At 38.7% G+C, this 17,946-nt stretch overlaps 1 protein-coding gene across 2 annotated transcripts in view; it reads left to right on the top strand.

Moving 5' to 3' along the window:
* Nucleotides 1-351: 351 nt before the first annotated feature.
* The window catches only part of BMP3 (bone morphogenetic protein 3), a 33,273-nt gene continuing 15,678 nt past the window's right edge, over nt 352-17,946 (top strand). Inside the window, exons 1-2 of one of the 2 annotated variants that reach the window (XM_027853340.1) lie at nt 352-410; nt 489-667. In XM_027853340.1, coding sequence (XP_027709141.1) covers nt 352-410; nt 489-667 — 238 coding nt within the window. Of the gene's footprint in view, nt 668-17,946 lie in introns of both variants that reach the window. The other variant, XM_027853339.1, reaches the window with a different exon arrangement.

The following is a 17,946-nucleotide window of genomic DNA, read 5'->3' as shown; positions in this document are numbered from 1 at the left end:
TGAAGACCGTCGGGTGCCCGCGTCCCGCCTCGCCTGCTGGGCTCTCCCCGCAGCGCCCCGGAGCGCTCGCCTTCCGCGACGGCTCCCGCCCGGTCTCTCCGGCGGCAGCTCCCGGAGACAGCCTGAGAACTAGCGCTGACTTGGGCACTCTCTTCACCCCGCTGAGGCTGACTAAGGCGGGCCCCGCTCTCCGCTTCCCTTGCCCGGTGGTCTCTCCTAGCTCCCCCGGCTCCCGCGTGCCCGCAGCCAGCCTCGCTGCCCTCGCCCTCGGGGGCAGGCGTCACCAGGACGTCCCTCGGTGGCACTGAGAGCAGCCGGGCTCTCCCGGGAGGGCAGCGCCCCAGGAGGAGGATGGCCGGGCTCCGCTGCCTGCTCTGCCTGTGGTTCAGCTGGAGCTACGCGAGCGTGGGGCGCGGGGAGCGCCTGCAGCAGCACCCCCCGGGGTCCCACGACGCTCTCCCGGGACTGCTGGCCCGAGGCGCCGGCAGAAGCCCCACGCTAGAGAGGGAGCCCCCGGACCAGGTGGCCGAGCATATGCTGCTGCTCTATGACAAGTACCGCGGAGGTGGTCCTCCCATGGCTGAGGCGCCCCGAAAACCCACGTACCCTCGGCACGTACCCCTCCCAGAGGGCAACACGGTCCGCAGCTTTCGAGCTCGAGGGCCAGGTGAGTCGCCCTCCCTCCCCATCCCGAGAAGTCCCAGGGGTCCCTCTCTGTGCCGCTTTGGTGCACCCTCCCCCATCGCCTCCACCTCCCCGGCGCCCCTTTCCTATTTTTGGTGAGGTGGCCTGTCAGCTCATCTTCTGCTCTGGACAGGCTGGGCGAGGGGGTCAGGGGGAGAGAGAAGTGGACCCGGTGAAGGCTGGCCAAGAGGAGGGGAGGGGTGCTGAGGAGGCCGAAGGTGTGTGCATGGAAGCGGGGGGAGTGGAATGGCATTGTGGAAAAGAAAGAGAAGCACGGGGGCTAAGGGGGGGGGGGACAGTTAGAGGGACAAGAACACAAAAGCCAGAGGGACCTTTAGATGCTGTAGCTCTCCAGGGTCAGGCTCCCAATTCTTTCTATTAAAGCTCCTCAGACTGACGTTACTTGGTGCCTGCAGGGATACAGGTGCCACTGAGAGCTTATACCCAAATCAGAAGTCTGACTCCTTTGCATCACTTTAAAAAAAAAAAAAAAAAAAGATTTATTTTGCTCTTATCATTTCTTTCACTTCCGAATATGACCTCCCCTCTCACACACGGTATATCATCCCTTGTAACAAAGCTTTAATGAAAAGGGAAAGGGAAAAAAAGTTCAGCAAAATTCTCCCGCGGGTCAACTGAGTAAGTACAGGCAGCGCTCCACACCCACAGTCCCCTTTGCCCCATTTTTAAAATGCTTTTTTCCAACTTCCAGTACTTTAGTCAGTGCAGCTACTCTTACATGTTACCAGTCACTGCATCAAATTTGGTGGCTCCTTGGTTGGAGAAAGTAAGCATCTGATATCTGCACTGTTTAAAATAACCACAACTTCATCAGAGGTGAAGACGTTTCTTCTGGCAATTTGTAGGTTGTGTGTCCTGGGGCTGAGAACGGGTGGCAGTGTTTGTGAACTCATTTCAGTATATGTGGAGAAAAAGCTGTTCGTCCTATCTTTCAACACAGATTATTGTAGACTGAAATTTATTGCTTGAGAGGTTATGCTCTGGCCCTGCCAAGAAATATATAATTTATTGTTAATACGAACAGCTTGCGAGATAGATTTCTGGAAGATGTCTATGCCTGCAAGCTTTGAGGATACAGTTGTCCATTGTGGTAAATGCGTGTGTAATAAAGGTAAATTTAACTGTAAATCTTCAACTGTAAATCTAGTTAACTGTGAATCATTAAGATGCTCCGGCCATCTGTACCACCCTACTATTCATGTCAAAATTACTAGGCAGTGATTTCCCAGAGCTCTGATACACATAAAAAAAAATCATCAAGAAAGTCTCGAGTTGGACTTTGGAAATGCATTTTGGGGTTTAAGGCATGATGACATTTACAGTAAATATGAATTACGGTTGTCAGTATAAAGCTCTTGAGCTACAGTCTGAGCTAAAGCAGATTTCTTTTTCAGCAGAGTATTATGTAAGGATGATCTGTGAGGAGTCAGAAAAGGCTCAGAGAACACATCTATCTTGCTGTGGAATAGACTATTCCCCAATTTGAGTGATCGACCTTCTCCGAAGTCAACCACACAGGCTAGTGTCCAGTTACGTGAAGTGTTAGGGACTGTTCTGCGTCGCCAGCAAATTGGAGTAGGGTCAGGAAGAGGAAATTGGAATATCATACACTTTAGAGATCCCCCAGTCCAGCTGCTTAATTTTACAAAAGAGACAAAGTGACTTGTTGCACAAATTCAGGTGAACTAAGTGATTGAACCAGACTGATCCAGAAATAAGCCTTCTGATTCCACATATCCTCAGATTGTCATAAAGGAATGGGATGTTGTTGATAATCGTGTCTGTTAGATGTTACGGCAATCTGGTTAGTTGCTACCAATAAATGAGAAAATAGATGTCATTTGGACATTAAAAAAAAAAGTTAATGTTGCTGATGAATCACATAGGTTGGGGCAAGGGAAGAGGGAAGGAGGTTGGAGACCAGGAAAATGAATCTCTTCATCCATATATAGCATCCAGTTTTTCATCAACAGAGAGCTGTGTTTGATTTGTTGGCATTTTTTAGGGGAACCTGTGGCCTCAAGGTCACCAGAGGCCCTCTAGTTCCTCAAGTGCAGTCAAAGGACTGTACTGGAGGATCTAGAGGGCCACATGTGGCCCCGAGGTCACAAGTTCCACACCTCTGGTCTAGTTAATATCCACTTTGGCTCCAACTCTCTTAGGAAGCTGCTCTACAAGAATGAATAACTAAATCATGGTACCCAATTGATTGAAAGAGTGAAACACCATCCCTGAGCACTTGTGGTTTTATTCCCAGGGAACAGTCTCAATAGTTTGCAGAATCTGCTTTTTATGAAATTTATAAATGAATGAATGAAAACGCATTTATTAAGCACTTACTACATACATAGCACTGTGCTCAATGTAAGGGATGCAAAGAGAAGAAATTAAAGTTCCTGTTCTCACGGAGCTTGTATTTGAAGGAGAGAACACGTAACTTTCAACTTTTCAGATGAAAAGGTCCCACGTGCACCTTAGCGTGCAGCAGCAGAGCACATAGTAATGCATCCTCTTTAATGTCATTTCTACTGATAATCATATCTGTTTCTGGTGTCAAATCATTTGACAGGGCCAAGGATGGGGGTGGTAAGAATTTTATTTTCTTGGTCCTCGAGAGCTGTGAACGCTGAGGAGGAAAGGGCCAGCATGCACTCACCCCATGGGTATTGCTTCCCACTATAAAATGGCTTCATGGGCTAGGCTGAAATTATGAACAAGAAATGGAGTTTTATATTTGGTTTCTAAGTTGCCAACTAAATCTTCTTTATAATTCTAGATTTTTCTCACCAGTAGAATACATATACTTCAAAAATTAATTTTTCAGTTACAGAGCTTCTATGTATGCAAATGTAGTTCATGCTGTCTCGTTTTTAATATCAACTATGAATATTTGGTGTTTCAAATCACTGAAAAGCTAAAACGTGGAACACTGAAAGGAAAATCCATAGTTAGCCAGGTGCAAGAACCTTAATCCTAAAGCACCAGCTTTTCATTTCATCTTATTTGAAGGAGCCCAGCAGTAGATTTGGTGTGATTTTCCCAGGTACTTGTGGCAAATCAATCCTATCTAAGAAGTGGATCTTCCACCATTTATTATGAGCTTTCAGTAACAATCCCAACTTAGGTTCATTACGAATCACATAGACTTCCTTGAAGATGTCAAAGCACTTAACTCTACAGAGCAAATTCATAGGTAACCTGAGAGAGATAAAAGGAAGGATCATGTGCCAGGCAAGTCAAACCACCACCACCACTTCAACCACTACCTCCCCTCATACCCAGTGGAGATTTTGCAGGGCATTTAACCCAAGAACCTTGGAAATGGCAGTGCCCCCAAGATCAATGACCCTCCATCTGGTCTAAAGTCCACAGTCATTGTTGAAGGGAGTCATCACCATGGAGAAAGAATCCTCTTTCCTTGCTATCACCAACATTAGTTACTGAAAAACTATAAACATTGGGCAAATAAACCCAAGAACCAAGGAGATGGGTTACAGGGGTTGGGAACCTGAGGCCTCAAGGCCACATGTGGCCTTCTAGGTTTTTGGTGCAGCCTTGGACTGAGTCCAAGTTTTACAAAACAAATCCTTTTATTAAGGGGAATTGTTCTACGAAGTTTGGATTCATGTATTAATAGTTAATACATTTTTGAAAACCTGAGTTTTTCTAGTGCAAATATTAACTAAACCCCAACCATTATTTCATCCCATGAGCACCTCCTAGAGAGGTGGCTTATCCTGAACCCCATCCAAAGGTGTTTAGGTATTCAGTTAATAAGGACGTTGATGGAAGATAGTTTTACCTAGAAACCACAGAGAAGGCACCCAAGCTTCATTGGGAGTCTTTGGCTCCAAGCCACATTACACTTTGCTCTCCCTATGACATGTATTCTGGTAGGGCTGATGAAAGCTGTCTGGATTTGCAAATTGGAGATTCTTTATAGTTCTAAGCCTGTATCATCTCGAGGCATGTGAAACTCTTCAGACTATACTAAAGGTTCAGGCTGAGCTATTGATTAACATTATTTATTGTTTTAAACCTATAATAATATCTTTGGTTGAAAACCAGCTCCTGTGGTCTCTTTCTGATTACTTTATACTTAAATTATTACTTGCTGGGAGGTGGCATCCATCCTAAACACACTTTTCACTAACCTCTTTTCTCTGCTTTCTTCACTGATGCCATTTATTTGGTTTGCCAAAGTCATAAATTTGCAGTGCTTATAAGTTTCTGAGATAGAAAAGTATTTACACAAAACAATTCAACCTATTAGGTTTTGTCTTTCCCTTGGCAAGAAATTATTTATTAAGTTATTAATGGCAGCAAAGTTCAGCTCCATTAAAACACATGGTCACATGTCACAAGTTAGGAGGATGGAATGAGGGGCATGTGATGAATTTTTATTTTTAGCTTTTGTTGAAAAATTGTCCTTGTTATCTTTTAATAAAAATAAAACATAGCATATTAGGATTGTCCACTTTCTTTGTTAATTATATTATCACCATTCCCATAATTAGTACTTTCTAAAAAGTGCTTAAATTTATCTAAGTAGCTTTTTTGAAGAAAAGAGTTTACTTCAGTGGGCATATCACCTTTTTAAAACATCATCTAAATTTTAGAGTGTGGTTGTTTTGTTTTTAATAGCACCCTCCTTTCACTGGGATAGGAAACTCATTCTGAGGTAACTCCCTATGTCAATGCAAATCAGCACCTGCTCAGAAACTTGAGAGTTTTAGTTAGCTGGATGGGGCACTGAGAAGTTACGTGATTTGCCAACGTCACAAAGCCAGGATATGTCAGAACTCTGGACATGTGATGCAAATCTTCCTGACTCTGAAGCCAAATGACAATCCACTGCACCACTGCCTCTTAGAAAATACAAGTGAGCACTTGGACCCACACATGAATCTCCACACTTTAAGAATAATAACATCGTAGCTTTGGCATATTTCTGGTCATGAATGGCTGGACGTGGAGGCCTTCAGAAAGATAACAGGGAAAAAGAGGTGGAAGGTTCCACCAATGGTAGCAATCTCTGAAATGTCCCCAGAACAATAAGAAAGAATTCTTGTGTAATAGGTTAGAATTTGGCAAGGTGGCAAAATATCGGCATAAAACCTAATTATTCTGAATTTCCTGGACTCAGAAAAGTTGGCTGGAAATGAACTATATTTGATTTATTTGATATTTCCACTTAAAGGAGAGAGCTGGTGAAAGGAATAAAATGATTGCCTCATAATGAAGTTTTTACTCTATTGACAAGATTGTTTTACAACCTGAATTTTTTTTTCAGGATACTTGTTATCCATGCTAATAAAAAAGAGAGAGAAGCACCAATGACGCACAAATAATTTAAGTTTTACTTTGTATTATAAACAGGTACTCTCAGAAAGTCAGCTAGGCCATGGAATCAGTATAAGATATCTCTAAAGCTGAAATATCACTTAAAGATAATTGAAAATTAACTCTACAGTTAAAATAAGTTCTTGGGATTAAAAGCATATCATTTCAATAATTACATTTTTATAAGGACTTGAATGGTGTTCAGACTTTCCCAAGCACTGTTATAGGGACAGGAGTATGTGGGCCCTGGAGCTGCATAGATGCATTTGGTAGACTAGCTGTTCTGATAATTCATCTTTCAAACCTTTACTATGACAGTCTCAGATGTACTTAAATTGGAAAGAACGTGGATATGCAAAATTCAAAGTGAATTTCTTGATACTATCATATTCGTACAGCCTATGTTATTCTAGGTTTCAGAACATCAGAAGAGAATGTTTTATTCTTTCCTTGAACTGAGTATATTGCTCCTACGCATTCCAATTTGAACTGTGTTAAGTTCTAGAAGGGGTGCAGTTAGGAAGGGCAGGAGAGAGACTGCTGGGCCTAGAGTCAGGAAGATTGTTCAAATCTGACCTCAGATACTTACTAATCTTGCGACCCTGGGCAAGTCACTTATTCCCATTTGTCTCAGTTTCCTCATCTATAAAGTAAGTTGGAGAAGAAAATAGCAAACCACTCCAATACCTTTGCCAAGAAAACCCCAAATGGGGTCACACATGAGAGTCTGGGGACTGTTTTAGAGACAACATGGTAAGTGGAAAGAGGCCAGACCTCAGATTTTGACTGCTGCTTACTGCTTATGTGACTTTACCTGCCTGGGTATTAGTTCCTCATAGATAAAATGAAGGGATTGGATAAGATAGAGTCTAAAGGCCCAGCTCTAAATCTATGATCCTATGATGAAAGAAACTTCCACGATTTCATCTCCCAGAGTCCTTTTCTGAACTTAAATTCAGGAGAGACCTTATTAAACATAATTCTTCATGGATCTGTGGGAAATGACCCTCCTTTTACTTGAAATATATGAGATTGATTGATATTTTGGAATGTATTAAACTCACTGTTTGCTTCTTTGGGAAAAAAAAGTTCATTAGAGATAAAATAAGATAAAATAATATATCAAATAAGATAAATAGAAAAAATAAGATAAAATCGCTTAAAATTTATTATTGCTATTCAATATCTTAAGGCAAGGCCAATTTGATAAAATCAGAATGTTTTATATAATCCCTTTTATTTATGAAATATAAGAGGGATATTGAAAGTTATATAGAAAACCCAGTGAAATTCCTAAGCTTTAGCATGGGAAATTTGATTAAAAATTATTCCTTTTTTATAGAATATTTCCTCAAAAACTGTGGTATGGAGAAATAGTAAAATCTTTCCTATGTACTGACAGAAAAATAAATGGAAAGGAGATAATAACCTTATTCTTTTCTGTATGGAAAAATACTCAAACATCAAACTTAACAAGAGTTTAATTTGTTATTTTTGTAAAAGAAGAAGAATTCATCTTAAGCTGACTTGGTTTACTTCTCAAAAGTTTTACATTGAGTACTGTATTTTTGTGATGTAAGTTGATAACACTTTTCCAACAACAAATTCTCTTGTAATTTTAATGCTTGTAAGTTAATAATTAGTATATCTTTACTTTGGTAGTGATAGTGCAAAGACATTTTGCCGGAAATATTTCCAGGGTATGCCAAGTTTAATTCAGAGTGAATTTGGATGGTTGTGTTGAATCCATGAACATGGAGTCTTTATATTGGAAATACTGCCACAGTCTTGACCCCAGTGGGGCAAGTGTATCATGATATCAAATCTAAACTATAGCTAATGACTTTATGACTAAATTGTCCTTCTGACTGTGTCCTTTTCCATCCTTGGAATAGCTATGGCAGTCTATAAAAATGCTAGTGTATCCTCTATAAATGTAAACACATGGCATGATAATAGAATTTTTCCAACATATCCATGCATAAGAATGTTTCTTGCAACATATCTTTTAATCTTTTAGTGGTGAGGTCAGGTTTTAAATTTTTTATTGATATTTTTAGTTTTATATCACCTAAATTCCCCAACATCACCCTTTCCTCACTCATCTCCCAAGATCCATCCCTTATAAACATAGGGGTCCTGCTTCCAGTCCAGCCTTCATATCCATCTTTTGGCTCCTACAGAGAAGGGACTTCACAGGGTAAACAAGCCAGTTAGGCTGAAGCAGCAGGACAGGAAGGAGAAACAGGAGGCAGAATGAACTAGACAAGTTGACTGACCTCTACCACCACTACCACCGCAACCTTTACCACCATCTCCCCTCCAACCCTGATAAAGACAGCCTACGACCCTCAACTCAAGATAATTAAGAATAGCAATGTCCTCTAAACAACATCCCAGTCCTCAAAGCTATCACTGAGGGGAGAAATCACTGTGGAGAAGAGGTCCACCTTCCTCATCCCACTAGCAATAATTACTGATCAACTGCAACTAATAGGAATGTGTGCACAAGAGCCCTGGAAGGGGTACCACTATCTCTCCTCAGATCCTGACAGAGAGAGGAAGGACCCTGAACTCAGGACCTTGGGAATAGAAATGCTTCTTTCCCAGTGCCCTCAACCATCATTCTGGGAAGCAGCCCCTGTGAAGGTGTAGCCTAGTGATTGCTTCTACAGGTACTACAGCTCTGGCTCCTGAAAACCGAGAAAATAAAGTTCTCATCACCAAGGTCCTCAGCACTGTCAAATGGTTTAACATCAGGAACTAACATGATTCTTTTTTACCAATGATTTTATCAGTGGAAACGACATTAAAGAAAATGTATTCTCATCTGCTTTGCTGCTGCGGAAACCCTCTTTTATGTTGTTCCCCCCATTAAAGTGAGATTGCCTTACTCTTTCTGTTTGTCTCCCCGATGCTTAGAATAGGGCTTTGCACATAGAAATCACTTAATACTTTATTGATTCATTCATTCATTCATGTAACAAAAATTTTAAAGCTTTTTTTTAAAGAAAGATCAGCAAAACGAAACCCATCAGCCAACATCAACATTATATGCAGGATCCAGTACCCATGGTTCCCACTTCTACAAAGGTGATGGGGTTGATTCTCATATATATCCTTTGGGACCAAGCTTGATCATTATTACTTTTTCTTTTTGGATATGCTAAATGGTGAATTTCTATTACTTACTGTTTTGTAAAATGTTTATTAAATTTGCTAAATTGACAAAACTATTTGTCAATATCTGCTGAACTTCCTTCTGCTTTCTTCTGTTGATTTTAAAATGTTTCACTGGCATTCTTATTTTTTCTTTTTTTACATAATTAGCACTATCAAACCCATCCTCCCAACATTTCTCCCCTCCCCAAATAAAAGTTTTTCCTTAGAACAAACAAATTCACGAATTGGCAGTGTCTATAAATATGTCTCATTCTGTACCTCTACTCCCTCAACACTCTATGAAGAGGTGGGGAGCATGCTTCATAATTATTCTTCTGGAGTCATGTTGGGTCCATTGCACTGAGCAGAGCTTTAAAGTCTTTCAGAGTACATTTCCTTTAAATTATTGTAACCATTGTGTACCTTTTTCTCCTACTTCTACTCACTTCACTACTCATCAGTTCATATACTGATTGTATGAATTCTTCCCATGTCTTCCCATATTTCTCCATATCCAAACTTTTTGTAATGACAAAAATAGTCTATTATATTAATTTCCTTTGTTCAGCCATTTTCCAACTGATGGTCGTCCATCTTGTTTCCATTTCTTTGTTTAACCAAAAAAAGTAAGTGCTATTAAGAATATTCTGAACTACACGGATCTTTTCTCTCTGTCTGATCTCTTTGGGGTATATGCATAGTGGAGGCATCCCTTGGTGATTGAATGTAGTGACTTTTGGGGTAGAATTCAAAATTGTTTCTTAGAATGGTTTGACAAATTTGCTGCTCTATCAACAGTACATTGGTGTAATTGTCCTTCTATGGCTCCTCTGGCCATTGCTATTATCCTGTTTTGTATCTTTTCTAATCTTATACGTAAAATGTGAGCCTCAGAGTTTTTTTAACTAGCATTTCTATCAGCGATTTGAAGCAAAAGCCATTCACTTTCATTCAATCAAAATTATCCCTTTTATCATTTATGATCATCTCTATCCCTTGTTTGGCCAACGACTATTTTTGTCCAGACTGGCCATCTTTCAATCCCCTCCAGCTGTGTGTCTGACTTTCTAGATTTCACCACTATGACTCAGCTATAGTCTCACCCTGGGACTTCCCTCAGCACCTGGGACCTCATCTTCCTAGAATGGACTTCCACCATGCCAGCTCCTTTTTCTCATTGGTGAGTTCTGTTCGGGGTCTCATTTTGGGGAGAGGCTCAGGCCAGCCAACTGTCATTCTCATCCCGGCTGTGCATCTGATTTTCTAGACTTCACTTCCCGCAGCTCAATTTTCACCCACCTCCCTTTTGTGCAAGGTCTTCTTCCATCAGAATATAAGTTCCTTGAGAATAGGAGCCACTTTCCTTCTGATTGCATCTGTATCTTTAACACTTAGAACAAGGCCTGACACATAGTGAATGCATAATAAATTCATGTTACTTTGCCTTGACTTTTTGGTATGTAATTGGGCAAAATAATTTCTAACGATTTCCTTTATTTCCTCTTTCTCTGTTGTGAATTCTCCATTTTCATTTTGGTTTTCCATTCTTTTTTTTTTATCAAATTAGCTTATGGTTTATCTGTTTTATTAATTTGTTTTAAGTGATCATACTTTTATGCATTAATTCAATGCTTTGATTTTTGTTTTCAATTTTGTTGATCTTTTCTGACTGTCAGAATTTCCAACTTTTTGTTTAGAGTTTAATGTGTAGTTTTTCCAGGTGTTTTTTTTTTCAGTTGCTTACTCAATTCAATGATATGTTTTTCTGTTTTGTTGATGAATATGTTTAGAGATAAAAACACCACAACCACCACCACCACCCCATTGACTGCTTTAGGTACATCCCAAAAGTTTTGATATGATTTCTCATCGTTGTCATTTTCTTAATGAAATTGCATATTTTTAAAATTTGCTCTTTGACCCACATATTCCCTAGGATTATATTATTTGCTCTCCATTTAAGTTTAGATCCTTTTTTCAAATGTCCTTTTATAATTATAATTTGTGTTCCCTAAAGAATGTTTTCAATATTTCTGCTTTTCTGTATTAGTTTGTGAGATTTTTATGCTCTAGTGTGTGGTTAATTTTTGTAAAGATGCCATGGAAGGCTAAGAAATATGTATACTCCTTTAAATTTTCAGTCAGTGATTCTGAATTTTCTACAACTTCATGATATCAGTTAGTCAGCAAACATTAATTAAACCCATATTTTGTGCCCGTTCAGACTTTACCTCTACCACAAGGAGCTTACATTCTGTACCATGTTTTTATGGACAAAAATGTATGTACATTTAAAAGTATTTAAAGTATGTACAAAATAACACAAGGTGATGGGAGGTGGCACTAGCAGCTGATTAGGAAAGGTTTCAAGTAAGAAGTAGTGTATAAGGGAAAGCATTCCAGACATGAAGAGTAGTGAGTAGTCAGTGCAAAAGCCCAAAGGTAGCAAAGAGAATGTATCAGTAAAATGGAGTGTGCATAACTTGGTTATGGGTAGGAATGTGAATGAAAGAATAATGAAAAAAATTGAGTAGTCTTTCATAGTCTTTTTTGCCATTCACTATTGTGATGTCAATTCTGTACCTTGCTCAAGTGAGGAAACATTTCATGATAGACTAGTCTCTCTGTGCCCACTCCTACCTCCCTTTAGTCACAGGACACTTTGGTGGCATCCTGAGCAGTACTAAAAGCCTGAGAGATGGCTGGTCATTGAGTCATCTCCTTTGCCCCCCAATTCCAGGCTTGATCCTCCTAGTCTTACCTTTATCATAGCTCAATCTTGGCTGACAATTTTTATGACTTAGAGCAACCAGTTCATTTGTAACTTTGAAATGAAATAAGGAAGAGAATATCATTGGGCAGGCTACAAAGTCAAGATACATCTTTTTATCATTGCAAGATGAAGAAGTTAAGAGAGGTTTGCTAAGTAATAGAAGCAGAAGGAAGGCACAGATGCCAGTCTGAGGTATTTCAACTCCTTGAACTGTAGTAGGCTGCAGGGACTGGTAGAAATCTTGTCATGTAAAATAAATCCCTTTTTAAAGAGCTGCAACCTAATATGGAATCATGCTTCACCATATACCTTTTGTCTTATTAGCCAGAACTCTAATAACATCACCACTTCTACTGATTTGAAAACCAGTGGCAAATGCTGCTTCTTACTGAGGCAACCTTTGGTTGACTTTGAAAATTTAGGCTTGACTGAAAAGGTGTTTTGTTTTGTCTTTTTTTTAAAACTATGGTATCACATAGAAGATGCTTATATGAGTCAACTGATAAATTTACACTGGGCATAGAATTACCTATCGGCCTGAAAGTAGGCAAATAAAGAGATTTATGAATAAATTATTATTTTAACTTATTTTATACAATTTATATCATCCATCATTATATTCTAGACTTGAGGCTTGTAAAACAGTTGGATTCTGCATTAAGCTTCCTAAATGCAATAATTGCATAAGGAAAACAAAACTTACAAAAGAAAAATATTGTACTGCGTTCATTTCCAAAGTTAAGAACTCTATTTTTTCTCTTCGTTCTTTCATGAATGCAACAAGATGAACTAGATGAGTACTTAATGTCCTTTCTAGTCCTAAGACTCCATGTCGTTATTGTTGTTACTGTCATCATTGCTGTTTACTCATTTCACTCATGTCCAACTCTTCCTCATTTGGAGTTTTCTTGGCAAAAACATACTAGCGTGCCTTGCCGTTTCCTTTTCTAGCTCATTTTACAGATGAGGAAACTGAGGCAAACAGGGTTAAATGACTTGCCCAGATCACACAGCTAGTAAGTGTCTGAGGCCAGATGTAAACGCAGAAAAATGAGTCTTCCTGACTCCAGGGTCAGAACTCTATACACTGTGCCACCTAACTGCTCATGGATAAGCCAAGTCAATATTATTATAATGACAATTCTACCTAAATTAATTTACTTAGTGTCATATCAATCAAACTACCAAAAATTACTTTGTAGAGCTAAAAAATAATAACAAAATTCATCTGGAAGAACAAAAGGCCAAGAATATCAAGGGAATCATTGAAAAAAAATTGTCAAGGAAGGTGGCCTAGCAGTATCTTATCTCAAACCGTATTACCAAGTGGTAACCATTAAAACCGTCTGGTACTGGCTAAGAAATAGTATGGTGATCCAGTAGAAGAGATTAGGCATATAATACATAGTAGTAAATAACCATAATAGTCAAAGACTCAATGTCTAGCAGCAAATATTTAACCACTAAATAAGTGGTTGTTGCTTCATGGAGGAATAAGTGGACAGTATACAGAAGAGAGAATAGTACTGTACTTTCCCTTTTTGGCATTTCTAGCAGCTATGACTAGTTTAAATAAAAATTTGGAGTTAAAGATTTTCTCTTTGACAAATTGTTTGTGAGTTCCTAGGTTTCAATTAGTGAGGTATGATTTTTATCCATTCATCATAGATCCAAAATAGCTTTTCAATATAACACTTTACATATGTTTGATTCTTTGTGACCCCATGGACCATAGCACACCAGGCCCCTCTGTCCTCTACTATCTTTCAAAATCTGTTCAAGTTCACATTTGTTGCTTCCATGACACTATCTATCCATCTCATCCTCTGTGGTCCCCTTTTCCTTTTGCCCTCAACTTCTCCCACTATCGGTGTCTCTTCCAATGAGTTCAAAGGGTTCTCATTATGTGGCAAAAGTATTTAAGCTTCAGGTTCAGTATTTGACCTTCCAATGAATTGTCTGAATTAATTTCTTTAAGTACTAACTGATTTGATCTCCTTGTTGTCCAAGGGACTCTCACAAGTCTTCTCTAGCACCACATTTTGAAAGCATCAATGCTTGGAATTCAGCTTTCCTTATAGTCCAACTCTCACTGCCATACATTGCTACTGGAAAACTATAACTTTGACTTTACGTACCTTTGTTGGCAAGGTGATGTCTCTACCTTTTGGTATGCTATCCAGATTTGTCATAGCTTTTTTTCCCAAAAAGCAAGTGTCTCTTAATTTCATGGCTACAGTCACTATCTACAGTGATCTTGGAACCCAAGAACCTAATATCTGACACTACTTCAATTTATTTTCCCCCTATTTGCCAGGACATGATGGGACCAGCTGCCAAGATCTTAGTTTTTTTTTTTAATATATTATGGTTAAAGCCAGCTTTGACCCTCTCCTTTTTCACCCGCATCAAGAGGCTTCTTGATTCCTCTTCACTTTCTGCCACCGGAGTGGCATCATTTGAATGTCTGAGATTGTTAATATTTCTCCCCACAACCTTAATTCCAGCTTTTGATTCATCCAGCCTGGCATTTGGCATGATGTACTCTGCATTAAGTTAAAAAAATAAGGTGACAACATTCAGCTTTATCATACTCCTTTTCCAATCTTAAACCAATCAGTTGTTCCATGTTCGCTTATAAACTGTTGCTTCTTGGACTGCGCATCGGTTACTCAGACAAGTAAGATGATCTAGTACTCCCATCTCTTTGAAGGCTTGCCACATTTTGTGGTGATCTACACAGTCAAAGGCTTTAGTGTAGTCAATGAAGCAGAAGTGGATGTTTTTCTGGAACTCCTTTGCTTTCTCCATAATCCAGAGAATGTTGGCAATTTGGTTTCTAGTTCCTCTTCCTTTTTGAAAACCAGCCTGCTCTTCCAGTAATTCTTGCTTCACATATTGCTGAAGTGTAGCTTGCAGAATCTTAAGAATAATGTTGCTGGCATGTGAAATGAGAGCATTTGTTTGATAATTTGGACATTTCTTGGTATTGTCCTTTTTTAGGATTGGGACATAAACTGATCTTTTCCAATTTAGTGGCTATTGTTCAGTTTTCTAAATTTGTTGGTACATGGAGCACAGCACTTTAACAGCCTCATCTTTTAGGGATTTAAATAGCTCAGCTGGAAATTTGTCATTTCCACTAGCCTTATTGTTAGCCATGCTTCCTAAGCCCACTTGGCTTCATTCTCCAGGATGTCTCACTCTGGGTCATCAACCTCACTATCATGGTTATTAGTGATGTTAAGACCTTTTTTGTATAGTTCTTTTGTGTGTTCTTGCCACCTCTTCTTAATCTTTTCTACTTCAAAGATTAGAGACATCAAAGGAAAGTTTCATACAAAAATGGTCATGATAAATGACAAAAATGTAGGGATTTTACACTTTTACATACCCACTGGACATATAATACTGCAGTTTTATTTTCTACTTAGATTATAATTATTTCTATATTCCTTATCTCCCTTCCTGGATAATGACTCCACCCTCTATCATATGATATAATCTTTATTATTTCTTCAGTTTAAGATAGATCATCCTTATAACATGGATTGTTAAACCTAACTTGAAACCCAAGAGTTGTGCCAAGATTTAATAGGTGTTTTACTTTTAATTGAAAATGAATGGAAAACCAAAATAGGACTTTAGCATGTATTTCACTTAAATCTACAGTGTGATATTGGGAAGTGGATAAAGACTCAAGACACTCGGATTCTAGTCCTAACACTTCAGCTGGGTGAATTTGGCCAACCAAGCCCATTCATTATTTTGTTTCTGTTTCTACATCCGTAAAGTGAAGGCATAGGATTAAATGATTTCCAATGTCCCTTGCATTTTGGAATTATTGGATTTTCATTAAATTCACCATGTACTTAAAGTTGTGACAAATGTTAATTAGATCATAATACATATTTATGTTGTTTTATTGTTCATTCCTTTTGGTCATGTCTGACTCTTCATGATCCCATTTGGGATTTTCTTAGCAAAAATACCAGAGTAATATGCCATTTCCTTCTCCAGCTCATTTTATAGTTGAGAAACTGAGCTAAACAAGGTTAAATGACTTGCCCAGGGTCATGCGTATAGTAAGTATCTGAGGCCAGATTTGAACTCATGAAAATGAGTCTTCCTGACTACAGGCCTCTCTCCACTGTGCCACCTGACTGCCCAAAACATTCATTTTGAGTAAGTTCTTAGCAAAACCACAGATGAAAGACTGGATTTCCTTCCTATCACTTAGAAAATAGCACCATCTATGGGTGATGGTCATATATTGTCAACTTTTAAAAAAGTATTTCTTTGAAAAAAAAAAAAGGAATAGACTCTTACCTTATAGCTAACACTTTAGAGGTCCTGTCAAGTGATGGAATCCCTTCTCTTACTATTCTTGATATATGATTATCTGGTCTTTGTTGGAATTTTTCCATTAACAGGAACTCACATCTTCATGAAGCAGCTCATTCTTTTGTTGGCAAATCTAATTTATTCATTAATTTATCTTGCATAGCTGTGTGTCCTTACACTATGTTAGGTGCTGGGGGAGATTTAAAGATCCTAAAGATATACTCTCTGTTCTCACAAATAGAAAAATAAAAAAATAAGATTTTAGGGAGATAAGCCATGTACATAGATAATAATATAACATTCATTATGTAAGAAAAGTATAGACAGAGGGTTGGGAAAGTATAAAGGAGGGAGAAATGTTGTCAGCGATAAGTGAAGCCTTGGTGGAAGAGATGATATTTAAGTTTGGATTCGAAAGTTAGAGTCAATGAGAAAAATTATTAAGTGCCTACTATGTGCTAAGTACTAGGAATACAAAGAAAGGTTTTAAAAAAAATCTCAGCTATCAAGGAACTCACAGTTTAACGAGAGAAAACGTAAACAAATAATATATAAATGAGCTATGTACAGGACAAATTTGAAATAATCGACAAAAGGAAAGTTCTAGAATTAAAGAAAATCAAAAAAGGCTTCCTGAAGAAGATGGGGTTTTAGCTGGTACTTGAAGGAAGTCAGGAAAGCCAGTAGGAGGAGATGAGGAGAGAGTATTACAGGCATGGGGGATGGCTAGTGAAAATGCCTAGAGTTGGGAGGAGTGTCTTGTGGGAAGATCAGCAAAGAGACCAGTGTCCCTGGATCAGAGTACCAAAGAGAATTTTAAGAGAGAGTGATGGAAAGGAAGAACATTTCATCCATGTAGTGTTAGAAAGTTCTACCTAATCTTGAACTGAAATCTGTCTCCTGATAATTTTTACCAAATGATCATAGATAGTTCTGCTCTAAGCTCCTTCATGTGACAGGCCTTTAACTATCTGAAGGTAGCTATAATCTAGGTCATATCTAGCCTAGATGACATCTTCTCTAGGTTAAATATCTCAAATTTCTTACTTTCTTATGCAACATGGTTTCCAGACCCTTCACCCTCCTAATTGTCTCATATTTTTTCTATTATTCCTTCATAGTATCCTTCTGTTCCCATGAGTTATTAGTTTATTCTTATTCATCAGAATGCTTACTAGTATGATCTCTGTTTCCTCTGATTCTATAACTTAGCAAAAGTCCAAGCTCAGAATTCAAATTCTCCTTACCTTTGTCTCATAGATCCATAAGTTGCTTCAAAGAAGAACTAATGGCCGTGTCCATACATGACGGCTTTCTTGATTAACTCCAGTAATTAGCACTCTCTTCCTCTTAAAATTATTTTATATATTCTTTGCAACACCTTATTTACACAAGTTCGTATTTTGTTTTCACTGTAGCTCCTTGAGGGGAAGGATTCCCCCCTTTAGAACCCCAAGGCCTAGCATATTACCCCACATGTAGTAGATAAATAATAAAAGTTGACAATTTGAGTTTCTACATATAATTTTTTTAATCAAGATTTCTTTCTACTTTGCTTCAGATAATGACCTGATTCATTCATTCAATATATATTTTGAATACCTATTACACTACGCACT

This window comes from Vombatus ursinus, unplaced genomic scaffold (assembly GCF_900497805.2).
Source record: "Vombatus ursinus unplaced genomic scaffold, bare-nosed wombat genome assembly UNPS02009975.1, whole genome shotgun sequence".
Taxonomy (NCBI): domain Eukaryota; kingdom Metazoa; phylum Chordata; class Mammalia; order Diprotodontia; family Vombatidae; genus Vombatus; species Vombatus ursinus.
This window is presented reverse-complemented; position numbering and strand designations above follow the sequence as displayed.